Source organism: Thalassophryne amazonica, chromosome 3 (genome assembly GCF_902500255.1).
Source record: "Thalassophryne amazonica chromosome 3, fThaAma1.1, whole genome shotgun sequence".
Lineage (NCBI taxonomy): Eukaryota > Metazoa > Chordata > Actinopteri > Batrachoidiformes > Batrachoididae > Thalassophryne > Thalassophryne amazonica.
The window spans coordinates 78,351,540-78,379,518 of NC_047105.1; the positions used below are offsets into that span (position 1 = coordinate 78,351,540).

Genomic DNA, 27,979 nt, shown 5'->3' on the forward strand with positions numbered 1-27,979 from the left:
TCCTATGATGAGACGGAGAAGAGCCACGGTGGAAGTGTCTGCTTCTACATGAACCAACAGTACTATAACTCCATTACTGTGTGGGAGAAAATATATATCCCTGACATAGTTACTTTCTATCTCCTTATACCATTCTATCTTCCACCCTGGTTTTTTTTTTATTTTTTTAACTCTTGTGTTGATTCACTCCTGAGCCAACACCACTGCTGCCACTTGGTCGAAATGGTTATTTGTGGCTTTTAACAATTAAATGAATGTGCAACATGCCTTGGTTGCTACAGGTTTAGCATAGTTTGAAACTTTTTTTTTCTTTTTTTTTTTTGCTGTAAACACCACAGCCCCCAGCCCCAGGGATGCTAGAGTGTTAAAAGTTAATGGGAAAAGAAAAAAAAAAAAAAAAAAAAAAAAAAAAAACACACTAAAGCCTTCTCAGTTTTTTGGCATTATCTCATTTACATATCTCCTAAAATATATTGGTATTAGTCATAATACAGATATACCAACCAGCCCTAATGTGCGTACACATGCCCCCACACACATGAATATGGTATACCGCCTAGTGTTAATGGTAGTGGCCTGGTTCAATTTGATATAAACAAAGGCTCAGTAAGTGCCCTATATGGAAAGTGCCAAATCAATTTAATTGGATAATCACCACATCTATATTAAAACATGATTGTGTATGAAGAAATCAGGGTGGGGCAATGGATATGAACAGTATATGGACCACACTGGAAACGGGTTTTGTACTTTGTATCATTCTCAGAATATTCAACTTGTGATTTGTGTGCTTTACTACTGAACTTAAAAAAAAAATAAAAAAAAATATCAAGACAATCCACAAGATCATATGCCTCATTTCAACTCTTTGATATATCAGATTAGAATGCTGTGAAAATTGGATGCAGAGCACCACAGTATGTTTCAATATTTACAGTTAACAGAAGAAAAGGAAAGGCCTTTATTGTCATTGTACATAGCTGAATATGAACAAAATTTGTCCTCTGCTTTTAACCCATCCAAATTACAGTTAGGCAATCCAAACTCTTGGAGCAGGGGGCAGCCTGTGCATGATGGAATGAGTGTAACACTTGCTCCTGCCCATGCAGGATGCCTGGGCTGTTTGGAAAAGTTAGAGCAATTTAGCTGCTTCACAAAGAAAAAAAAGAAAGAAAGAAAGAAAGAAAAAAAAATAATAATAATCGCCATGACCCTTCATTTACAAACTCCGTCTGAAACTCCTCAAAGTAAATATCCCAAGTAAGCAAATAAATATATATTTACATCATAGCAGGGACAATGGAATTGGTGTGTGTGGGTTTTTTGGAAGGTGGCAATGGCGGCTCTACATTGTGATGTCCATCAGCCATGTTCAATGTACAACAGAATCGGCCAACTGATCAACCGTAATAGCCTTTGTGTAAAGACTCCAGTTGTGATGACACAGTAAGAATTATCAAAATAAAGTCACATGTAGTTGCCACAGATTACTTCTTTATTATTGGACGAAGATTATCTTCAGCAAATACTGACTCACTCCAATTTCATACTTCAATAATTAGTGGAGTCTGCAACATTGTAACTGCATCTAGAACAGATGCTAACGTCAAGCACACAAAAATAGTACAGGCAGAGCCAAAAGGTAATGATTCATGTACAAAACAAAGCTTATCTAATTTCAATCAAGTATGAGCAAATTCTGCTGAAAGTACTTGATAAGTTTCATTTAATCGTTCAGCACAGTATGACTGTCAGTTGAGTTTCAGGTCTAATCATCAATTCCAATTCTGGATGTGACAAAAGTGAATGACAGCAGATAAAAACCTCTTTGGCAAATGTGTGCTGTGTGTAAGAGGAGAACAGCACCAGTCATTAAACACAGTCCAATTATGAGACATTTCTGCTAAATCACAGCACACTTTAAACTTCGCAAATTCACTCTTACTCTACATGATGAGAAAATGATATCAGTACGACTGATCATATTTGTAATTTTTTACCCATGCGGGCTTGACAGTTTGTATGTGGTTAAAGATGAGATAGTGCATGGTACAAAAACGTGCCATTTCTGAAAATCTGAAGCGGTAATATGAAAGCTCAGCAGTCTTAATCAGTGATGATTTTAATGAGTACGGGAGTACAAAGTGCACATATCTTACACCATCACAGAAGAAACACCCTTAAAGTTTTTCAACCCACATTCTTTCAGTTCTCATGTACAGCACGGGCGTAACTTAAGAGGGACAGAACAAAATAATGAGAAATTATGTGCTCACTAAGGATATTACAGTTGAAGGAAAAACAACATTTTTGAATCACTTAAAAATAAAATTAGTAGAGACCAACAGATAGAGATATTTTAGGGGTCGAATCCAAGAGATTTTAATTCGGGAATGAAAAATTTACAATGTCAACATGTCTGCTGACATATACAACCCCTGGCAAAAATTACGGAATCATCGGCCTCAGAGGATGTTCATTCAGTTGTTTAGTTTTGTGTCATGTCTGTGATCTGCTTTTTTTTCTACAAAATTAAAGTCATTTCAAATGGCAACTTTCTGACTTTAAGAAACACTATAAGAAATCAAGAAAAAAAAAAGATTGTGGCAGTCAGTTACGGTTACTTTTTTAGACCAAGCAGAGGAAAAAAATATGGAATCACTCAATTCTGAGGAAAAAATTATGGAATCACCCTGTAAATTTTCATCCCCCAAATTAACACCTGCATCAAATCAGATCTGCTCATTGACATTGACCCTATGCGTCTTTTTGCAAGGAATGTTTTTGCCGTTTTTGCTCTATGGCAAGATGCATTATCATCTTGAAAAATGATATCATCCCCAAACATCCTTTCAATTGTCCAAAATATCAACATAAACTTGTGCATTTATTGATGATGTAATGACAGCCATCTCCCCAGTGCCTTTACCTGACATGCAGCCCCATATCATCAATGACTGTGGAAATTTACATGTTCTCTTCAGGCAGTCATCTTTATAAATCTCATTGGAAAGGCACCAAACAAAAGTTCCAGCATCATCACCTTGCCCAATGCAGATTCGAGATTCATCACTGAATATGACTTTCATCCAGTCATCCACAGTCCACAATTGCTTTTCCTTAGCCCATTGTAACCTTGTTTTTTTCTGTTTAGGTGTTAATGATGGCTTTCGTTTAGCTTTTCTGTATGTAAATCCCATTTCCTTTAGGCGGTTTCTTACAGTTCGGTCACAGATGTTGACTCCAGTTTCCTCCCATTCGTTCCTCATTTGTTTTGTTGTACATTTTTCGATTTTTGAGACATATTGCTTGAAGTTTTCTGTCTTGACGCTTTGATGTCTTCGTTGGTCTACCAGTATGTTTGCCTTTAACAACCTTCCCATGTTGTTTGTATTTGGTCCAGAGTTTAGACACAGCTGACTGTGAACAACCAACATCTTTTGCAAAATTGCGTGATGATTTACCCTCTTTTAAGAGTTTGATAATCCTCTCCTTTGTTTCAATTGACATCTCTCGTGTTGGAGCCATGATTCATGTCAGTCCACTTGGTGCAACAGCTCTCCAAGGTGTGTTCACTCCTTTTCAGATGCAGACTAACGAGCAAATCTGATATGATGCAGGTGTTAGTTTTGGGGATGAAAATTTACAGGGTGATTCCATAATGTTTTCCTCAGAATTGAGTGATTCCATATTTTTTTCCTCTGCTTGGTCTAAAAAAGTAACCGTTACTGACTGCCCCAATCTTTCTTGATTTCTTATAGTGTTTCTTAAAGCCAGAAAGTTGCCATTTGAAATGACTTTAGTTTTGTGTCATGTCTGTGATCTGCTTTTTTTCTACAAAATTAAACAACTGAATGAACATCCTCCGAGGCCGGTGATTCCATAATTTTTGCCAGGGGTTGTATATAATAAAAACTGGCAATGACTCCAAATATTTTATGATCAATTCTTTGTGACAAAGAAGTGTCATTGTAATTGTCACACAAAAAATAAAGCACTGTTTTTGTTGGAATCTCAAAGCATCTCATGATGATTCAACTTGCAAGACTCGCGTCATTGGTCGGCTTAACTGTCACACAAAAAATTAAGCAGTTACTGTTGAAATAGCAGACGTCATGCAGAGGTTTCAGACCACTATTTCCGTGGGGTAAGTTAAACACCTTCAGCTAACTCTGTTCAAATGAATCATGAAGTGCAAGCAAAGTATGGGGGTCAGAGGACCATCTTGTGCCATCTCTGGTGGCACCCGCAGTCCGTGAAACTGAGAACCATAGGAACCTCCAGGGAACTGTGGTCAGTGTATGAAGTTGTGGGAAATGGCTTCCATTGGCATTTGAAATAGTTCAAGGTTCTGCTCCCGTGAGCGGCCTGCATGCTTAACAGCATTCTAAAGAATTACATTGTTTATTTTGCGAAAGTTTTCATATTCAGCAGAAATTACGCAGATGGGTCAGTCATGTTAACATGACAGCTTTGTAGATTTTCACCTTGGTGTCGGATTGTATACCTCTCTCCTCAAATACCTTTTCACGTATTCGTCCAAAGGTATAACTGGCGGCACAAAGGTGATGCTGGATCTCATCGATGTTTGCTTTGGCAGAAAGAAAACTGCCCAGATATGGGAAAGATTTGACCTTTCTCAGGGCAGACTCAATGATCTTAAAGGAAGAGTGGGCATTCACTTGACCTGGCGAAGGTTGGAAAAGAACCTCCGTCTTTTCCACATTTACAGACAGGCCCAGCCGTTGGTATGCTTGCCCAAACGCATTCAGAATAACCTGGAGGTTCCCTTGCAATGTGGCGCAGACGCAGTTGTCGTCAGCGTACTGAAGTTCGATAACGGAAGATGTGCAGGTCTTGGTTTTAGCTTTCCCTTCCAGAGCTCATTATCCCTGCCAACCCTCGCATTAAAGTCACCAAGGAGAAATATATGGTCGTCTTTGTGGGTGTTGGTCAGAACTGAGTCTAAGGTTGAAGAGAAGACTTCTTTTACTTCATCTTCAGAATCTAAAGTGGAGGCATAAGCATAGATGATGAAAGCGTACTGGTTACTGAACAGAAGTAAAAAATGTACATTTCACTGCTGACATTAAACAATCTGAACCTCCTGAGGAAGTAGAGTCTACTCTGTCCTTTCTTATACAAGGTGCTTGCATGTACCGACCAGTCCAGCTTGTTGTCCAGATGGACTCCCAAAAATTTATAGGACTGGACAACCTCTATCACCTCACCGTTGATGGTGATTGGTGTGTGGAAGGGCCTTCTGCTGAAGTCAATAATCATCTCATTGGTCTTGGTGGTGTTTGTGATCAGACCATGGCTCCTGCTCCAGTCTGTAAATGAGAAAATGACTCGTCTGTACTCCCTCTCATCCCCTCACTTCACACATGCCACAACAGCCGTGTCATCAGAATATTTCTGAATGTGGCATGCCACAGAATGATATGTAAAGTCAGCAGTGTACAGTGTAAAAAGGAAGGGAAACGGTACTGTCCCTAATGTTGCTCACCAAAGTGTCTGACATGCTGCCCCCCAGTCTGACGTACTGCGACCTCTCGGTGAGATAGTTGTAGATCCAGGTGGTGAATAGCAGACCTACTTCAATACTCTCCAGTTTTGCCTTTAGTAGTTTGGGCTGGATTGTATTGAAGGCACTCGAGAAATCGAAAAACAACCTCACATAGCCTCCTGACCCCTCTAAAAACAACAGGGACCAGTGCAGCAGAAAGAGGACCACATCATCCACCCCAATATTCCAATCTGGGAGTCCCACATCTCACTGGGACTCCCAGATCTCATTATCCTGTCCCCATCACGTCTCACTGATAGCCAAAGGGCTTTTCAAACTCGGTGGACGCCATGTGCGTGAAGTAGTTTATCATGGGACTAGCGGTGCATGACAGTAGGCACACACTGCTTTACGGATAGAAGTTCCTCGACGATTGGGGAGCCAATCTCTACAACAAAAGCCCTTTGCATGTGACGGTCCACCAGCATGGTGGAGGGTTTTTTTCAGGGTTTTCTCCCCTAGATCTGCGGTGTTTTGCATGACCAGGGACGGCGCTTGGAGCCACTGCGGATGGTCTTCAGCATGCAAGAGGATAGATGGAGTGGGCGCAGATTACACTTCGCATGCCAATGGATATGGGGAGACCAGTCTGGGATGCCTAGGTGGTGTGGCCACCAGAAAGGTACTACTCCTCCAGGGATCCTTGGCCCCCATTTGTATATGTACAAAGCTCTATTCTATTTTATATAATGGCTGAGTGGATTCTTGTCATTTGATTGGTGCTTTGTATGTCACATAATAAGGATTAGTCATCCCATTTGTGTTGCATTGCATTTTGAGTGCAGTTTGGTTCCATTTAGAGTGCAAATTTGGTTCCATACGTCTGGTATCATTGTGCTGAGGATATACACAGTTTTTTTTGTTTTTTGTTTTTTTTTGTAGTATACGCATGCAAAAACGCTGACTCGGTTGTGTGTGTGCACGTGGGGGGGACAACGACTCAGACGACGATTTGATTGAGCTAACTGACACTGTAGCTTGTAACACACACACACACACACACACACACACAAAAAAAAATCCACTCTGCTGTAAGACATCTGGATGCTTGAAGAATTGTTCAGATGAAAATCTGACATGATTTTTGGCTGGACTGAGGAACTACACACAGTCTTTTGTTTTAATGGAAGTCCGAAGTAACATTTTGGTCAATTTGTAATGTAAAATGTAAGTCCCTTTTCTGTTTATAAATTAATAAAATATCAAATGACAAGGATCTATTTTAGCTGTTATATAAAAACAACCAATAAATATTTTTACATTATTTCAATGGAACCAATATTTAATTTGGCAATAGCTGGAACAAACCATTCAACTCGGCTTCACATCATTGAATGGTATGTTCCAGCTTTCATCTCATGAAACATTCGTATCATTTAACTCAAACATTTGTGTACTAAGAAGTGGGCTTGAGACCAAAGGATCCTGTGTTCAAACCCTCATCTGGCTGGAAAATCATTAAGGGCCCTTGGGCAAGGTCTTAATTCCCAAGTTGGTCCCGGAGTATAGGGAGCGCCTTGCATGGCAGCACCCTGACATTGGTGTGCGAGTCTGTGCGAATGAGTGAATGCGAGGCATCAGTTTAAAGCGCTTTGAGCTTCTGATATAGATGGAAAAGCGCTATATACATGCAGTCCATTTATATCCTCCCTCCTAGACCAACTGCAAGTCTGACAGGGAGCATGAGGATGCACAAATGTTACTTGCACAGCTTGTTCCTCTTTCCAGTGTTGCACATACATTATGTATGCTTTGAAATAAAATAAAAATACTAGTTGTGTGATACAATTTTGTGATTGTATTTTAAGTACATTTATTTTATAAAAATTCAAGAACCAAGTTTCACAACTAACAAAAAGAAGAAAACATTTTGCCCATCGATTTATTTAATCACTCAATGGAGGACTGGGATGATCCGCTCATTTGCTGGCTGCTGCCACCTTGGTTAGTGTCTAACAACCAGATATAAATAGAAATCAATGGGCCTGATCAATGTTTTCAAGAGTTTCACCATAAATCTGCATTTTCCGTGCTATTATTGTGCTGACAATTTTATTCAAACTCAGTCCCACATTTGTACAGCCACTATTTGTCAAAACAAATACAGAAGAGAATCAGACTATTTATATAGCAGGCTTTAATGAATTTGTTAGTCCCAGTCCAGATGTTGTGAAGCAAGATAGAAAATAATACCATCAGTTTGTCAAAAACACTGTCTGCCACGACACAAGATACTACAACCCCTGGCAATAATTATGGAATCACCGGCCTCGGAGGATGTTCATTCAGTTGTTTAATTTTGTAGAAAAAAATAAGCAGATCACAGACATGACACAAAACTAAAGTCATTTCAAATGGCAACTTTCTGGCTTTAAGAAACACTATAAGAAATCAAGAAAAAAAAATTGTGGTAGTCAGTAACGGTTACTTTTTTAGACCAAGCAGAGGGAAAAAAAATATGGACTCACTCAATTCTGAGGAAAGAATTATGGAATCACCCTGTAAATTTTCATCCCCAAAACTAACACCTGCATCAAATCAGATCTGCTCATTAGTCTGCATCTAAAAAAGAGTGATCACACCTTGGAGAGCTGTTGCACCAAGTGAACTGACATGAATCATGGCTCCAACACGAGAGATGTCAATTGAAACAAAGGAGAGGATTATCAAACTCTTAAAAGAGGGTAAATCATCACACAATGTTGCAAAAGATGTTGGTTGTTCACAGTCAGCTGTGTCCAAAGTCTGGACCAAATACAAACAACATGGGAAGGTTGTTAAAGGGAAACATACTGGTAGACCAACGAAGACATCAAAGTGTCAAGACAGAAAACTTAAAGCATTATGTCTCAAAAATCGAAAATGCACAACAAAACAAATGAGGAACGAATGGGAGGAAACTGGAGTCAACGTCTGTGACCGAACTGTAAGAAACCGCCTAAAGGAAATGGGATTTACATACAGAAAAGTTAAACGAAAGCCATCATTAACACCTAAACAGAAAAAAAAAACAAGGTTACAATGGGCTAAGGAAAAGCAATCGTGGACTGTGGATGACTGGATGAAAGTCATATTCAGTGATTAATCTCGAATCTGCATTGGGCAAGGTGATGATGCTGGAACTTTTGTTTGGTGCCGTTCCAATGAGATTTATAAAGATGACTGCCTGAAGAGAACATGTAAATTTCCACAGTCATTGATGATATGAGGCTGCATGCCAGGTAAAGGCACTGGGGAGATGGCTGTCATTACATCATCAATAAATGCACAAGTTTACATTGATATTTGGAGTTGGAGCCAGATTGATGAGTACTGTTTGTCACTCATTAAGTCCATGCCTCAGAGACTGCAAGCTGTTATAAAAGCCAGAGGTGGTGCAACAAAATACTAGTGATGTGTTGGAGCGTTCTTTTGTTTTTCATGATTCCATAATTTTTTCCTCAGAATTGAGTGAGTCCATATTTTTTTCCCTCTGCTTGGTCTAAAAAAGTAACCGTTACTGACTGCCACAGTTTTTTTTTCCTGATTTCTTATAGTGTTTCTTAAAGCCAGAAAGTTGCCATTTGAAATGACTTTAGTTTTGTGTCATGTCTGTGATCTGCTTTTTTTTTTTAATAGTAGAGAAGCTTGAATCTTCGACTGGATTGGGTTGCTTGACGCGAGGACGTTTCCCTTCAAATCGCAGAAGCTTCCTCAGCTAAAATTCTTGCTCTGGTGGTCTGACCTCTGTCTTGACTCTTGTAGAGAAGAATAATCAAGAAGTCAAAAGCTGGAGTTTTAAACCTAACCAGACCCCTCCTACCGAGAGGCAGACTGCTATAGGCTGGTGACTAAACAATAGCTCTAATTAGCACCTATTGTGCTCTAGTTAGCACCCTCCTAATGATGGCTCCCTTGACGACTCTGCTGATGACGTGAATGACTCATTACCATGAACAAAAGACTGAAACTGCTTTGACCTGAGTACCCCATTGTAAACAGGGGATAAAGCGGGTCTCAGACCCCCTCCCCGATTAAGGCTGGGTTTCAAACGTTTCACAAAGAATGCCTCCTTGACCCCTCTTTCAAACCATTTCTTCTCTCTGGCTAATATTTTAACTTCCTTGTCCTCCAACGTGTGGTTAGTGTCTTTAAGGTGGAGATGAACTGCAGACTGAGGTCCACTGGCACCCTCTCTGCGGTGCTGGTATAGCCTTTTGTGTAAAGGTTGCTTACTCTCACCTATGTAGTGTTCGTTACAGTTTTCCTGACATCTGACAGAATACACTACATTGCTCTGTTTCTAACAAGGGATCCTGTCCTTAGGGTGAACTAATTTCTGTCTCAAGGTGTTAACTGGTTTAAAGTAAACTGGGATTTTGTGCTGTCTGAAGATCCTCTGTAGTTTTTCCCCTACTCCTGCTAAATAAGGGAGAGACACTCTTCTTCTTGTCTCCGTCTCCTGTCTATCTGGTCTCTTTGTTCTCTGGGACTTCTGCACTTTGTCCAGGGACCATCGTGGGTACCCACATACTGTGAGGGCTTTCCAGACAAGTTGTTGTTCTTTAGCCCTTCCCTCTGCAGTTGTGGGCACCTGTAGGGCTCTGTGTTGAAGAGTCCTGATCACCCCAAGCTTGTGTTCAAGGGGGTGGTTTGAGCCAAAGAGCAGATATTGGTCAGTGTGAGTTGGTTTTCTGTAAACCCCTGTCTGGAGCTGCCTGTTCTCTCCAATCGTAACATCACAGTCCAAGAAGGCTAAATGGTTGTTTCTGGCATCCTCACGTGTGAACTTGATATTGGCGTCCACCGAGTTGATGTGTTCTGTAAAGTCCTCAACTTCCTGTTGCTTGATTTTAACCCATGTGTCATGTACGCTTTAGCCCCTGTTTACAATGGGGTACTCAGGTCAAAGCAGTTTCAGTCTTTTGTTCATGGTAATGAGTCATTCACGTCATCAGCAGAGTCGTCAAGGGAGCCATCATTAGGAGGGTGCTAACTAGAGCACAATAGGTGCTAATTAGAGCTATTGTTTAGTCACCAGCCTAAAGCAGTCTGCCTCTCAGTAGGAGGGGTCTGGTTAGGTTTAGAACTCCAGCTTTTGTGACTTCTTGATTATTCTTCTCTACAAGAGTCAAGACAGAAGTCAGACCACCAGAGCAAGAATTTTAGCTGAGGAAGCTTCTGCGATTTGAAGTGAAACGTCCTCGCGTCAAGCAACCCAGTCCAGTCGAAGATTCAAGCTTCTCTACTATGGAAACCACCTGGACAACTGAGAGCCTACACAGAAACATCTGCTTTTTTTCTACAAAATTAAACAACTGAATGAACATCCTCCGAGGCCGGTGATTCCATAATTTTTGCCAGGGGTTGTAGTCTGATCATTAATTAATTTCATTATGAAGTTAAGTTAAAGATTGGAAATAATCGGGGTGAAAGTAAGAGGTTTGTGTGCTTGCATCTTATTAAAGATATTAACATTAAAAGACTGCTCTTAACCCACCTGGGGAGCCGCTTTTACAGAACACTTCACTATGAAAATTTCAAATAAAATAAATAAAATGAAACAGCCAGGCCAGCCAGGGTGAAAGTAGGATTATTCAATAATTTCTGGACCAAGTTGAAAGAAATCTGAAAACACTACATTGGAATATGGATTATATCATAGAGAAATTAATCTCATTCATGTATATTCTTATTATTAGAATATACAATGTCAAAGTGACTGCGTGACCTACCAAATTGAAAGAAAAAACATTTCCATTCTACGAATTTGCTCTTACAGAATATATCAGGATGGAAAACCTGATGTGAAGAAAAAAAACGAGGCTAATTAAGAGCAGCTGACTGAGAAAATCAACCATAGGGGTCCAAAACATGGAAAGTGGCATCTCACGGATTTTAATGAAACTGGCTGTGTGAACAGTACTTGGCTAGTGTAAAACTTCCCCAAAATATTTGGCCAAGTCAACACTTTTTAAACAATGTTTTAACACTCGTTTGTGAAGTAGCATAACTCTCCTTGGTGTTTTAAACATACTGTGTCTTTTGAACAGAAATTTGAGAAATTATGAATTAAAAAAAAAAAAACAAGTCCTATGTGGAGCTATCGAATTAGTTAAAAACATGCTTCACTAAAAATTAAATTGTCGGCTATCAGACCTAATCTGTGACCTCATCTTCTGTAGATAGAGAAAAATAGTGTATCTTCCCATGCCTGTTAAAAAATTCAATTGCATCTGATGGAAAATGCACCAATAGGAGGGCTGAAACTTGTGAATTTACTGCCATTTTCAGTGTGATATTTGTCATTCAAACGGTTCAAGGAAACTTTAACCGCCCTGTGTTTTAATGATATTTCCTGGTGGTTGAAAAACAACAGCATGTGCACAACTGTCAGATCAGTTCGAAGTGAAAATAGGACAGAGTAAGTATTTTTTGTTGTTTTTTAATTGTTTCGATCAGTATTGTATTGGCAAGTTAAAAAAATTATTTATATTTTTATTTTATTTTCATGACATACATCAGATATAAATTACCAAAGAGTTGGTCACACACAAAACAAAACAAAAAAAAGAAAGAAAAAGAAAGGGAAAAAACCCATCATTTTTAAAAATACATGTTTTATTGCCTCCCATTAATTATTTGACAGAATCTTGTTTGTAATGTTCTTGGATAAATAGTAATAGGCTCTGCATACTGATTACCCGTTGACATCATTTTGTGTTGCAAATATATATTTTTTATGATAAAAGATTGATTAGTTCCAAGTGTTCTCCACTAATTATTCCTAGCATTACATTGCATTTATTCATATATGGTCTTATATATGGTAAAACGTTTGTATAAAATCTTTCCACAGGTCATTTACATGTACGAGGTCTGTTAGAAAACTATCCGACCTTTTTATTTTTTGCAAAAACCATATGGATTTGAATCACGTGTGATTGCATCAGCCAAGCTTGAACCTTCGTGCGCATGCGTGAGTTTTTTCACGCCTGTCGGTTGCATCATTCGCCTGTGAGCAGGCTTTGTGTGAGCAGTGGTCCACCCCTCTCGTCGGATTTTTATTGCGAATAAAATGTCTGAACGATTTGGAGTTTTGCTGCATCAAATTTTTCCAGAAACTGTGAGAGACCTCCAGGTGGACACCATTCGGAAAATTCAGATGGCTTTCAGGGACGATTTTATGGGGATTACACAGATTAAGGAGTGCTCCAGCCGGTTTAAAGACCGCCCACAGCGGCTGAGAGCGCGGCGCACTCGGAGCGCTGATCAACAGGCTGAAACCCCGCTGAAACAACCAGATCATTTCCAAAGTGAAGGCCTTGTTGATCCGGGACGTCGTCTGACTTCCACAGAAATGGCAGAAGATGTGGACATCAGCACTTTTTCGGCACATTCCACTGTTACAGGAGTTTTTGTCATGGAAAGAGAAGCGGAGGGATGCGCCACGGAGCCGCTCATGGCGCGGGACAAAAGCACCTCCGTGTTGGTCTCACAGGACGGTTTTCAGATGGCTTTCAGACAGCTTTCGGTGGCTTTTCAGTCGTGTGACTATCCGAGAAATTGTGGATGAGCTGGACATGCCAGAACATGTCCTGTGAGGCTTCATCACGGCGTTGCTTTGCGCCATGCGGCTCTGTCCCGACACGCGAATTTCTCCGCTCCTCTTTCCATGACAAAAACTCCTGTAACAGTGGAATGTGCCGTTCATTTCCAACCTGAATACTGTGTTGATCCGGGACATCGTCTGACTACCACAGAAATTGCAGAAGATGTGGACATCAGCACTTTTTCGGCATGTTGAGACAGACATGCGGAGAAATTTGTGCGTCAGGACGGAGCCGCATGGCGCAAAGGAACGCCGTGATGAAGCCTTACAGGACATGTTCTGGCATGTCCAGCTCATCCACAATTTCTTGGATAGTCACATGACTAAAAAGCCACCGAAAGCCGTCTCAAAGCCATCTGAAAACCGTCCTGTGAGACCAACACGGAGGTGCTTTTGTCCCGCGCCATGAGCGGCTCCGTGGCGCATCCCTCTGCTTCTCTTTCCACGACAAAAATTCCTGTAACAGTGGAATGTGCCGAAAAAGTGCTGATGTCCACGTCTTCTGCCATTTCTGTGGAAGTCAGACGACGTCCCGGATCAACAAAGCCTTCACTTTGGAAATGATGTGGTTGTTTCAGTGGGGTTTCAGCCTGTCGATCGGCGCTCAGAGTGCGCCGCGTTCAGCAGCTGTGGGCGGTCTTTAAACCGGCTGGAGCACTCCTTAATCTGTGTAATCCCCATAAAATCGTCCCTGAAAGCCATCTGAATTTTCCGAATGGTGTCCACCTGGAGGTCTCTCAGTTTCGGGAAAAATTTGATGCAGCAAAGCTCCAAATCGTTCAGACATTTTATTCGCAATAAAAATCCGACGAGAGGGGTGGACCACTGCTCACACAAAGCCTGCTCACAGGCGAATGACGCAACCGACAGGCGTGGAAATAACTCACGCATGCACACGAAGGTTCAAGCTTGGCTGATGCAATCACACGTGATTCAAATCTATATGGTTTTTGCAAAAAATAAAACGGTCGGATAGTTTTCTAACAGACCTCGTATACAATAATTGAATAGATGTTCCATAGTTTCAATGTGGCTTCCACAGAAGTAGCATGTGTCTGTTTTTTTGCCATATTTCACTAGTATTTCATTAGTCACAATAGCACCAGGAGGAGATCAGTGCAAACAATGCTGCCCCCTCTGCTGTATACTGTTTGATGTAATCAAGACTGGACCCTGTCGAGGCTGTTAACTGTGTGGCTGCAGGAGCAGAAGGTGGACTGCCGTCACTTGTGAAGAGTGTTACCAACGCCCTACAGTAATGTTCACCCTGCCAGGGTCTACATGTTGCGCTCTGTTTTGATTGTACATTGTGTCATGGACCCTGTGTCCAGTTGTCACTCTGTGTGTATGATATATATTGTTGCAGCACCAGTTTCTTTTCCATACCAAGTCTGTGTCACCTGGTGGTGGTGACTTGTCCTTGACTGTGTGTTATTGTGACCTACACTTGGTTGTAGTGACTTGCAAGTGTCCATTTGTCAATAGTTTGTAGTTACATGTGAGTTATCAGTTATCACTTGGTATTATTAACTTGTGTATGTTAATTTGAAACTTGTGGTTCTCACATTTTGGGAGATTGTTTCAAGAATTTCATTACTTCAGTTTCTTCAAAATTGGCTGTTGGGCGAAATATGGTTACATTTATAGGACACGTATCAGCATTGAAGTAAAACTGCAATAACTTTAGTGTGTTTTTATATTCTCCAGGGATTACTATTTACATCAGATATGATGGCAGGATGATTGGATTGTCCTCACATTCTATGAGATTATGTGAAGTTAGCCATTTTCACCAATTTGTCAAATTTCTGTTCCATGATAAAATGAAATTGATATGACACACATGGGCATTGGAAGAAAATTGCTATAACTTTTTTAAAATGTGTTATCATGGTCTACAGGGGTCACTCTATAAATGACATGATGACAAGATGATAGGTTGATCCTCACATTCTGAAAGATCACATTTGCTCAAATTTCCGTTTTAGCCAAATATGGTGAGATGTATATGACACATATTGGGATTGAAACAAAATTGCAATAACTTTTTAATATGCTATCATGGTCTACAGGGGTCACTCTATGAATGACATATGATGACAAAATGATAGGTTGATCCTCACGTTCTGGAAGATCATATCAAAATAGCCATTTACGCTGTTTCTTCAAAATTTACCAATACTAGAATCTGGGCGAAGACTGAATTGTTCACAAATTTTCCCTTGGTCCGATGCAATTGGATTTTTTCCCCATAAAGGTGTAGCTCACGAATCTCTCTTTCATATTTGTTCTAGCGAAATGGCCTACCATGGTCCGAACATTGGCAGTCGCGCAAGGAAAAGTGACAATATTTTGAATTTTTCAAACTTGTAAAATTTGGATAGAGGTCACGTTATAAAATGCAAATATTTTCTTTTCACTTTACGGGCATGTATGTATGTTGCACCTCATTTGAAAATATACAGCATGCACATTTCAGGAATGTGTACCATTCATGTATAGGTCTAGGAAATCTTTTTTCTAATTTGCACATGAAAAGTGCTGAAAATGCGACCATCTGAGTGGCCACAATGGACAATTTAGCCCCTTTTTCAGCATAGCTCATTTCCATGGCAACCAAATTACATTTTTCAAAAATACATTGGAAAATGCTATTTTTCACCTAAATAAGCATGTGTGAAGAGCTTTGTCAAGATCCGCCAACCCCGACTTTCCACCCCATTGCTGATTTTCTCAGTCAGCTGCTCTTAAAAAGGGATAAATTGAGACTTATGAAAGTCAGACTTCTCACTGAATCGCTAAACGAATGGTGCGATATCACAACAAAGTATTCAGGCAGTAAAACTGAAGTTACTACTTTATAGAATACAGATTGACACAAAAAAATAAGTCATTTTCTAATCTTTATTCAGCAATTTTAGTGATTTCCCCACATCATTTATACAACCCCTGGCAAAAATTATGGAATCACTGGCCTCGGAGGATGTTCATTCAGTTGTTTAATTTTGTAGAAAAAAGCAGATCACAGACATGACAAAACTAAAGTCATTTCAAATGGCAACTTTCTGGCTTTAAGAAACAATATAAGAAATCAGGAAAAAAAAAAAAATTGTGGCAGTCAGTAACGGTTACTTTTTTAGACCAAGCAGAGGGAAAAAATATGGAATCACTCAATTCTGAGGAAAAAATTATGGAATCACGAAAAACAAAAGAAGGCTCCAACACATCACTAGTATTTTGTTGCACCACCTCTGGCTTTTATAACAGCTTGCAGTCTCTGAGGCATGGACTTAATGAGTGACAAACAGTACTCATCATCAATCTGGCTCCAACTTTCCCTGATTGCTGTTGCCAGATCAGCTTTGCAGGTTGGAGCCTTGTCATGGACCATTTTCTTCACCTTCCACCAAAGATTTTCAATTGGATTAAGATCCGGACTATTTGCAGGTCATGACATTGACCCTATGTGTCTTTTTGCAAGGAATGTTTTCACAGTTTTTGTTCTATGGCAAGATGCATTATCTTGAAAAATGATATCATCCCCAAACATCCTTTCAATTGATGGGATAAGAAAAGTGTCCAAAATATTAACGTAAACTTGTGCATTTATTGATGTAATGACAGCCATCTCCCCAGTGCCTTTACCTGACATGCAGCCCCATATCAATGACTGTGGAAATTTACATGTTCTTTTCAGGCAGTCATCTTTATAAATCTCATTGGAACGGCACTAAACAAAAGTTCCAGCATCATCACCTTGCCCAATGCAGATTCGAGATTCATCACTGAATATGACTTTCATCCAGTCATCCACAGTCCATGATTGCTTTTCCTTAGCCCATTGTAACCTTGTTTTTTCTGTTTAGGTGTTAATGATGGCTTTCGTTTAGCTTTTCTGTATGTAAATCCCATTTCCTTTAGGCGGTTTCTTACAGTTCGGTCACAGACGTTGACTCCAGTTTCCTCCCATTCGTTCCTCATTTGTTTTGTTGTGCATTTTCGATTTTTGAGACATTATTGCTTTACGTTTTCTGTCTTGACGCTTTGATGTCTTCCTTGGTCTACCAGTATGTTTGCCTTTAACAACCTTCCCATGTTTGTATTTGGTCCAGAGTTTGGACACAGCTGACTGAACAACCAACATCTTTTGCAACATTGCGTGATGATTTACCCTCTTAAGAGCTTGATAATCCTCTCCTTTGTTTCAATTGACATCTCTCGTGTTGGAGCCATGATTCATGTCAGTCACTTGGTGCAACAGCTCTCCAAGGTGTGATCACTCCTTTTTAGATGCAGACTAACGAGCAGATCTGATTTGATGCAGGTGTTAGTTTTGGGGATGAAAATTTACAGGGTGATTCCATAATTTTTTTCCTCAGAATTGAGTGAGTCCATATTTTTTTCCCTCTGCTTGGTCTAAAAAAGTAACCGTTACTGACTGCCACAATTTTTTTTCCTGATTTCTTATAGTGTTTCTTAAAGCCAAAAAGTTGCCATTTGAAATGACTTTAGTTTTGTGTCATGTCTGTGATCTGCTTTTTTTTTCTACAAAATTAACTGAATGAACATCCTCCGAGGCCTGTGATTCCATAATTTTTTGCCAGGGGTTGTATTACATATAATACACACTTATGAAAGCTCACTCCACAGTCCTTTGTCAGCTTGTTGTTGCACTCAAACGCTGCACAAAATGGCATTTTCGGATCACTTTAACCGTCTGCGCATAATCGTTTTTTTCCTATCTGATGCTTGACGACACACAATAACGCTAAGCAAGATGGCAGCTGCCTGGCAACAGCTCAAAGGATGCATCCGCCATCCAGTGGATTAAATAGAAATCAATCATTTTGCCAGATAGTTATTTAATTTGTTCAACAGTCTCTCCCCCTTCCACCCAGCCCACCAAAAAAATTTTTATTTCATGGCAGCTATATATCACGTTACACTACACAGCAGATGAAGAACAGAAACTCAATGTGCACTGTCAGAGAGCAGGTACTGTAAAGTGTTTGATGTTAGTGTTTCAAAGTGTGACATTCTAGGAAACAGTTTTGTTGAATCAGAACAATTTTTTCTTCATTGGCATTACGTGCTGAGCTCATTTTGTAAAGGGAAATAGTTACCAAACTGCAGCATTTCTGCATGTGTGTAGGAAGACAGGTCTATTACCTCCACAGCACAAACACAATCGCTGAGGTAATGAGCATACGTGACGAACTGAAGGCTTTGGTGGTTAAAGCACTGCATGTGGAAATGCAAAGGTAAGGAAATGAAGCTATGTTCATTTAGGAGAAATAGGTCATTTTCTACAAAGGTTATACTCAGCCAATTTACAATAACTATCAGAGCTACAACAGTGCATTGGATAACAGAAGACAAAAATATAAATGAAAATTGCACTTGTGAGTCAACATTTGAAAAAATGTGCAGTTTGTTGAAACAAGCACATACATACATACATGAGGTCTATTAGATAATAAACCAACCCTTTTATTTTATTTTTTTTAACTATATGGATTTGAATGACGTGCGATTACACCAATCATGCTTGAACCCTCGTGCGCATGCGTGAGTTTTTTCACGCGTGTCGGTGACATCATTTCCCTGTGGGCAGGCCTTGAGTGAGATGTGGTCCCGCCCTCTCGGCTGAATTCCTTTGTTTCACACGCTGCTCCAGACGGCGCGCGTTGCTTTATCAAAATTTTTCTGGACCTGTGAGGAATATCCGAGTGGACACTATTCGAGAAATTAAGCTGGTTTTCGGTGAAAAGTTTAACGGCGGATGAGAGATTATGGGGTGTTTCTGTCAGTGTAAGGACTTCCCACGGTGCGGGACGTCGCGCAGCGTTTCCAAGCGCCGTCGTCGGCCTGTTTCGACCTGAAAACATTCTAATTTAAGGCTTAATTCACCCAGGACATTGTGAGAGAACAGAGAAGATTCAGAAGAGGCCGGCATGAGGACTTTATGTGGACATTCCACTGTTTAAGGACATTTTTTAATGAAAGACGTGCGCGCAAATTCGCCGAGTCGTTTCCGTGACGACTCGGCAAATCTGTGTGTGCCGCGACAGGAAAAACACCTCCGTGTTGAAAACCATTTGTAAAATTCAGGCGGCTTTTGATGGCTTTCAACAAGTGAGTAACTGAGAAATTGTTTAACAGCTTGGGCATGTTCCAACTTGCCCGTTAAGGTTTCCAACGGAGGTGTTTTTCCTGTCGCGACCCCCCGCGGTCGGGTCCGGCCCGACATGCGACTCTGCCCGCACGTTCTTTCATTACAAAATGTCCGTTAACAATGGAATGTCCGAATAAACTCCTCATGCCGACTTCTTCTGAAAGTTCTCTGTTCTCTGACGACTTACTGGGTCAACAGAGCCTGAAATGTGGAAGTTTTCAACTTGAAACGGCGAGACGCTGCCGCCTCGAAGCGCAGATCGCCGTCAGGCGCCGTGGGCCATCCTTACAGCGACTCTACCAGACCAAAATCTCTCATCAGCCGTTAAAATTTTTACCAAAAACCAGCTGAATTTATCGAATGGTGTCCACTCAGTTGTGCCTTACAGTTTTGAAAAAATTTCTATCAAACAAAGCAGCAGTCTGAGCCATTCCTAAACAATGAAAAAAAATCGACGAGAGGGTGGGCGACTCCTCACTCAAAGACTGCCCACAGGCGAATGACGTAACCGACAGGCGTGAAAAAACTCTCGCATGCCCACGAGGGTTCAAGCATGTCTGATGTAATCACACGTGATTCAAATCCATATGGTTTTTGAAAAAAATAATAAGATCGGATACTTTTCTAATAGACCTCGTATATATATATAAATAAATAAATCATAAAAGCAGTTTGTATACTCAATCCTCATGCTCCCATATATGCTGGATCAGTTGTGTTCAATAAATCACCAGCTGTAATGGATGTGTGCAAAGCAGGGAGCAACAAAAACTGTACAGGGCAGGGGTACACAAGGGCTCAATTTAGGTATCACAGAGAAAAAGCTTCACCTCAGCCATGTGAATCTCATGCACTGCAATGTGCACAAAGTGTAAGCACGTGTGCCTCACAGTCGACACACTCACCACTCCATGACGATAAGCAGACACTTCCTGCTCTGGTAAAGGTTCTCATACACATCAATGATGCGCACAATGTTGGCACAAGGTGACGCCCTCCAGTGAAGCTCCACTTCTCTGCGAGCCTTGGCACAATCCTGCAGCATCTGGACAGAGAGAGGCTCATTTTCATTATTTATGAACTCTAATCATCAGTTACAAACAGCACAAGGCTCACTTCTTGAGTTTGGGATGGGGACTGTACTAAAATTAGATGTGAGGGATGATTAAGTAAGTGACCACATGCCACATTAAAGACAGTTAAAACCAGCTTAACATCATGACTAATTCCCAACAAGATGACATCAAAGGAGCAGCACAATGCTGCCATCACGTGGCAGAATGCTGAAAGGATAATGTAGACTCCATCTTGACCCGATCTGAATAACAATACTGCCCTCTATGGGCAACACTGTGCCACTGCATCATTCCAAAACAGCACCTGCAATTGTGGATTTATTGACTGTTGATATTTTAGTGATGCTTCAGGTCATAATGTTGCTTGCTTGGTTGCTTTTTTTAATCTGTAAATTAAAACTAAGGTCAGCTGCAAACTGCATTCACACACTCAGGAACCCTGGTCTTGAGCAAAGCCTTACAGGCAAGAAGAAATATTTTCAGGAATTTAGCTGTGTGCAACAGTTTTAGTCACACAATTTAGTGTGCCTAGAGAGGTTTTTTTCTTTTCAGCTGTTCTACCAGAAATACTGCTTATGTTAAATCCTGCTGAGAAAACAAGTAAGGAAAGGCTGTCTTCTGAGGACAGCTATGATGCAGTTTTCCCTGTAAACATGGCCCTTTCTGACATTTTATCAATCAGGGATGAAAGTGGTGAAAAACAAAAAAAGCTGAAATCCAAAATTTTCAGGGAGATGTTTGAGTTGTAGATGCTCTGAAATGCAATCTGGGGCTATTCCAGACAAACTGTAGTGAGTGCAGCATCAATTTTGGTGAGAAAAAACTTGTATTTGAAAACGTGAATAAGATTGAAAGGGTTAATAAAAATAAATTTCTTGCAGCAAAAATAGATGGAAAAATCAGTTGGAAACCACACATCAACAAACCAAATTATCAAGAAGCATTTCAGTGTTAAAGCAAAACATGTTCTGGATCATAAATCACTCAATAAAATCACTATTCTTCAAAAAAGGGCAATATGGGTAATTCAGAATGTTGCTATCAAGACCATACTCACTCACTCTTCTTAAAGTCAAAAATATTAAAATTAACAGACATAGTAAAATTCCAAACAGCACAGATCTAGTACAAAAAAAAGTTTTTCCAAAAAAACATACTGAAATTGTTCAGCAATAAACCTTTTTCAAACATTGCATTGTCTGCTTAACATGTACACAACCCCTTCACTTCTCTGCCGTTGCTTGTGTACCATCTGCTATTATTTGCCCTTTGAAGCCCAAACGGTCAAGCAGCCAGCGCAGGAAGGAGATAATTGGGGACAGATGTGTTGGCTAGAGGAAGTGCATTGTGTGCACTTCCTCGAGCCAACACAAGGGGGAGGGATGCAACTACACTGGAGGATCAATTCTCCACCTGACACTTGTAAGCCAAATAAGTCATAACTGTTACGTTAATAATAATCATTAGAATTTGCAAAAAAAAAAACACACACTACACTGGCCAAACTAGATGGTGTTTAAGCATTTTTGTTTGGGGAATTAAGGACATATTTGCTCAGGTGTATCATATCAACAATCTATGAACATTCTTTATTCCACTTATGTGTATAAATACTTAATTTTGATTGAAGATTATACAAATTTAAATTTAGATGCATATGAATAACTTAAGAATGACAAAAATAATCAGGACAGCGTATCACTGTAGAGTTAATGGGATTTGTGTAACTGACAAACACACACGCATGTAGATTTAAAAAAAAAAAAAGTATTTACAACAAGATATGTGGAGTCTTCCATGGCCTAATATCTATCTGTGGTGCAAATTTGGTGAGAATCCGTGGAGAGGTTTTGAAGAAATTCTTTAAAGCCTATACAAAAAGGGAAAACTTGATTTTGAATCCGGATCACCTGCAAATTTCATGCCATAATATCTATCAGTGGTGCAAATTTGGTGAGAATCCATGAAGTAATCTTTCAAAGCCAATATAAAGGGAAATTTTGATCCAGAATCAAGATCACCTCCAAAATTCAGTGGAGTTTTCCATGCCCTAATCATTATCTGTGGTGCAAACTTAGTGAGAATCCGTCAAGTAGTTTTGATGTAATCCTTCAAAGCATATATTAAATTAAATCTTGATCCAAAATCTGGATCCGGGTCACTTCCAAAATTCTGTGGAGTCTTCCATGCCCTAATCTGTGCAGGGCTTGACAATAAGGCAATTTATGCACTGGCCCACAGGGCCAGTAGAATTTGAAAGTTAGTGGCCCGGATGAAAATATCACTGGCCCATACTTTCACGGCCGCGCCGAACCGACGGCCGCCGCATTGACCCAGTAAATTTCACCAGTAAAAATTTATTTCTGTGACAAATTATTCCAAGTAACCATGACAGTCTCTTGAGTCAGTTTCTTGAGATTTGATTATTTATAATTTGGTGCACATGTCCTCCTCATGCATGACACGTCCTTCCACCCTCTCACGCCCCAAACACTCATCCATACACTCTTCTTCAACCTCATCCTGGCTGAGGAACATGTCCTTCGACCTTAAAGACGAGAGTACTTCCTCCATTTTATTTTCTAATTCTTGCAGCTCTAGAGCCAGCTCTTCATCAGAAATTCATAATATTCACTGCAATCAATCTTGCGTAAGCGAAAATGATACGTCGATGTTGAAGCGAAATTCGCGCCACATCAGAAGATGCTCCTGCAGACGAAGTTTATCTGCAGGTTCGTCTGCACTTCGGCAACATTGCCGAAGTGGCGCAGAAAGAGACGAAGACGGGCCCACGCATGCGCCATAGCTACCACAACAAACATGGCGGACGATGTAGCGAAAATGTTCAATTTCTATGTGTATTTTGACAGATTTCTTCACGGTAAGACTAATAAATTTGCCCAAAGCGATTTTAATTCTTACTGGCCCATACGGACCAGTGAAATATGAACTTCACTGGCCCGTGGTGGCCCGGAACGTGTAAAAAATGCAGCCGGGCCATCGGACCAGTGCTATTGTCGAGCCCAGCTGTGGTGCAAATTCGGTGAGAATGCATGAAGTACTTTTTTAAGTAATCCTTCAAAACCAATATAAAAGGGAAATCTTGATCCAGAATCCAGATCTCTTGCAAAATTCAGTGGAGTATTCCATGCCCTAATATGTATCAGTAGTGCAAATCTGGTGAAAATCCGTGGCATAGTTTTGACATAATCCTGCTAAAAGACAGACTGACAAATTATTTTATTACATCCTTGGCAGAAATAATAAATAAAAAAAAATTTAACTATGTGTTTTCTCATAGCTAAACATGGATCCTCTGCTGCACATCTTTTCCAGCTCAGTCTCTTTGTACCAAATGGGCAGACAAAGAGACCAAGCTGGAAAAGATGTGCAGCAGGTTAAGGTAATAAAGGATGCAGATAATATGCTGAGTGCTGAGAAGGTGGAAGGAATATTTGGAAGCGGTGATATTGTGACAAAAATGAGAGAAGGCTGGATGATAGGGAGAGAGTAAATCAGGAAGTGCAACAGATTAGTAAGGATGAAGTGAGGGCACTTCTAAGGATGAAGAATGGGAAGGAAGTTGGTCCAAATGGCATTGCAGTGGAGGCATGGAAATGTTTAGGAGAGATGGGAGTGAAATTTTTGAGCAGACTGTTTACTAAAATCTTAAAAAGCCAAAGCAGGGCTCTCCGTAAACAATGGAATAATGGCACGGTGCCATGTTACAATCTCTGTGCCGGTATGCCACTTTTCAAGTTTAGGATGGTCACTGTTTGGTCACACGTAATAGCTTAACTTTACTGAAATTTAAGCCAGTTTGCAGTCACGTGGTGTGATGTCTCTTGTCTCAATTGCTTTTCCTGTTTAATCTTCTAAAGCAGGCATCACACAATGATTCAACGTGCCAAACTCGCACGTCACTGGTCTGGTTAGCAGTCACTCACAAAATAATGTGGAATCTCGTAAAACAGGCATCTTGCGATGATTGTACGTGCAAGACTTGCATGTTATTGGTTTGGTTAACTCTTTGACAAAAAAATAAAGCGCTGTTATTGGTGGAATATCCAGCATCAAGCAAAGGTTTAAGAGTGCCATTACACAGACAATGTCAGCTATGTTCATGTGAATTACAACGAAGAGCAAACAGTACACAAACTTGTGAATCAGAGGTCTATTTTGTGCCATCTGTGGCACTACTCACCATTCGTGAAATGGAGAACCAGGTCAAGACCGCAGCGGTGAAGGGACATACCAAGCAGATGGAAGAAAACCTCACCATGAATAAAGACGAGAAAACGGCTCAAAATTCATTTATTAGTGTAAAAAGTTATATAAAATATCCACCCTCAGTCACATCATAATGAATCTTTCATTTTGATTTTGTTTAAGGCATTAAGGTCTATGTTCGCTTCGCTTTCCTTTCGTTAGTTTCGGTTTTTGTTTTGTTCCTTTATGCGCTCTTGATTCGCAGGCTTTTCGGTGATGGGAAAAGTGCAGGATCATGCATTCACCTTTTTGTGACTATTTGTGACTTTTTCCCTTTGCTAAGCTATCGCTGTGTACTGTGTGACTTGGCCTTACGGTTGCAGGAAATGGCTTCCATTGGTATTTGGAAGTGATGGTTTGGGGGAGGTGATGGTCTAGTGCAGGGGTGGGCAACTTGTTGCACAAAGAGCCAAGAGAGCGCAGGTTTTCTTTGCAGCCACTGACTCCATCAGGTGATTTTACTGATTAATATCACTTTGAGCAGATGGAAGTCAGTCAGTGAAATCACAGGAATGTCTGCGTCAGGTGCACGCAGAAGGGGGGCAGAGAGGAGGTGAGAACGCAACCTGTAGGATCTCTGCACAGAGAAATCAGAGTGCACAGTTTGGCTGCAGCCAGACTGTGCACTCTGATTTCTCTTCTAATTTATGTGTGTACTTGTGCAGGGCTGCGCTCTGAGTTCTGTTATAGTTTATCTTTCCTCCTTTGACCGTGACATGCGCGCGCGCTCGAACAAACCGTCCATGAGTGAATGTGGAGATGTCTGGCGTTATACTTGATGTGGGCATGTCCTGTCTCTGGCAATCAGTTTGTGAGCAGGACTTGCGTCCTTTTTTGTCCTTTACTTAACAGAATGATGAGGAGAGTTTGAGGGGGACAGCGAAGAGCTGGAGCAGCCAGACAGTTTTTTGTTTCCTTTCTTTTATTGTTCACATGTGCGCGCACGAACAAATGTTCCGTGAGTGGACTGGAGATGTCCGGACTTTTTACTGGATGTGGACATGTCCCATCTCTGGCAATCAGTCTGTGAGCAGGACTTTTATGGACTTTAAACACTTTTGTGAGAGAAGAGTGAGGAGCTGCTGCAATCAGCATTTTTTTTTTTTTCTGTGCTCTTTTTGAGCATGTAGTTTCACTGCATTGTGTACACGGTATAAAAACAAGCCTGTGTGATTTATACTTTGGGAACAATGGCACACAGCAGGAATCATAAATTAGCATCGGGTAACGTTGTATTGTGAGGGTGTGGCTTCCAGCCACGTTGAGTACCGTTGCGTTGCTCCGACTTGCGCTGAAACCACTTAATTTCTGCATCGAGCCCAAAATGCAAAAAAAATTAAACATGTTTAATTTCTGGCATCCGATTAGCTTCGTCCTTTGCATCCCTTGCGCTGTTGTGGCATCGAGCTGTATCGTCTCAGCACTGAGTTGCTTCCACGCGGTGTCGTCATGACGCAACTGGAGAGATTATATTTCCCAAGTTGGGAACACCTCGGGATCCCCCGAGAAGCCTTACAGCATTTGGGAGAGGATAGGGAAGTGTGGGATAAGCTGCTTGCTCTGCTGCCAAAGAAAATAAATGAATCATTATTCTGCTTACATTTGAAAATGCATACAAATTATAGCAAGATGTTTGGCACAGCAATTTTCTAACACGACATACAAAATTAGAAATTCCCTAACAAAACAACTCTTGTTTGAACCTGAGGAAACAGAAAAGAGTTTTAAAGACCATTCTAAAAGCCTATATTCTCAACCGTGAGCAAAACAACAAGAAATAAAGGACTTTCTTAAAACACCGGACTTATGGCCCAGTCACACGGCATACAACAATTCCTGAATGAAGGGAAAAAGTAAAAAACTCATTGACAAAAGGTGGATGAATGTGCTTTATCACCGAATAACCTGCGAATCAACAGCACAAAAGGGACAAAAGAGAAACAAAACCGAAGCTTACGTTGATCGACGCATTAAATGAAACGTGCCTGGAGCCACTGCTGGAGCAGTGTGTGTCTCCATCTCTGCGTTCCAGGACTCGGCGCTGAGACGGAGCTCAGCTGCAAATTGAAGTGCATGATCCGACCCACTGTGCAGATCTGTGCGCACGTTGGTGGATCCACCACATGCTCTGGTTCCTCGTCCAGAACAAAAGAGGGACATGCTCTTTCATCACCAGATTCCTCACTGTCTGGTTGAGACTGACGACTTGCTGTGCGCGCCGTCTTGCTCCAATAAAAAAAAAAAAAAAAAAAAAAGAAAAACCTGAAGCGCTTGTTCAACATTCATAAGATGCCTCATTTTTAGAAGAAAAAAGAAAAGACACATACACGCACATACTAAATACGGCACCAAAATTATACGTACTGCAAACATACCAAATAGTTCTCAAATCTCTCAAATACCAAAACTAATCAGTGTCTGTACACCCAAAATGCACGCGTACGAGACAGACGCTGTATCTCTCTTTGACGGCTCAAAGTCACGCTTCTCTAAACTACTTATAACGAGATATTAAATCTCTCATAAACACACTTTTACAAACGGCACACAAGAAGGAAAGAACATGCAACTGTTTTACCAAGCCATGACAATGTAAACATGACAAATAATTATCTTTTTATACTGCTCCAAATGTTTTCTCCAGCATGTGTGCGTGCAAATAGCTCCGGCTGGTGCACTCCTCTGTGATTCAGGAAGATTAGAGCCGTTTTCAGCAGAAAACTTGCAGAGAAAATGATTAATCCACCACAAAATTATTTTATATATGCAGCATCCAGCACAGAGCGCGTGGCTGCAGGTGGAACAAAGTACGGCTTCCAGCTGGGAACACAGCGGGTGGGATCGTCACGACGACATGTGCAAATGTGTGGATCAAAGCCGTGTAATACGCAGTGATCAAGGTTCACTTCCTCAAAACTTTTGAACTGTCAGACGCTGAAAGAGCCTGATCTCGTCAGATCTCAGAACCTAAGCAGAGCAGGATCTGGTTAGTACTTGGATGGGAGACCTCTTTGGAACACCAGTGGCTGTGTGTGTTTCTCCGGGTAAAACGGGAGTTGCGTCAGGAAGGGCATCCGGCGTAAAACTTGCACAAATTACCAATGCGGATCTGGTTGTATCCGCTGTGGCGACCCTGAACAAAATCGGGACCAGCCGAATTAACAACAACAGACGCTGAAAGAGGCAGCAGGCTCTTCTGTCTGCAGAGGCTGGAGGACAGCAAGCCCTTCAGAGCTCACGGACAGAATGCTGCAGCTCCGGCTGGATGTTTTGCGCAGCAACTCTCGTGTGCAGCAGTG

General features: G+C 40.8%; 1 protein-coding gene and 1 long non-coding RNA gene across 3 annotated transcripts in view; one reads left to right on the forward strand and one right to left on the reverse strand.

Annotated features, from left to right (window-relative positions):
- The window catches only part of mapkapk2a (MAPK activated protein kinase 2a), an 88,460-nt gene that overhangs the window by 20,253 nt on the left and 40,228 nt on the right, over positions 1-27,979 (reverse strand). The window contains exon 2 of one of the 2 annotated variants that reach the window (XM_034166913.1): positions 20,292-20,380. In XM_034166913.1, the coding sequence (XP_034022804.1) occupies positions 20,292-20,380 (89 nt within the window). Of the gene's footprint in view, positions 1-20,240; positions 20,381-27,979 lie in introns of both variants that reach the window. The other variant, XM_034166911.1, reaches the window with a different exon arrangement.
- LOC117507130 lies at positions 7,049-27,850 on the forward strand. Its single transcript, XR_004559625.1, has 5 exons — positions 7,049-7,060; positions 23,133-23,143; positions 24,227-24,236; positions 26,088-26,094; positions 27,622-27,850. It is a non-coding gene; the product is annotated as an uncharacterized LOC117507130 (long non-coding RNA).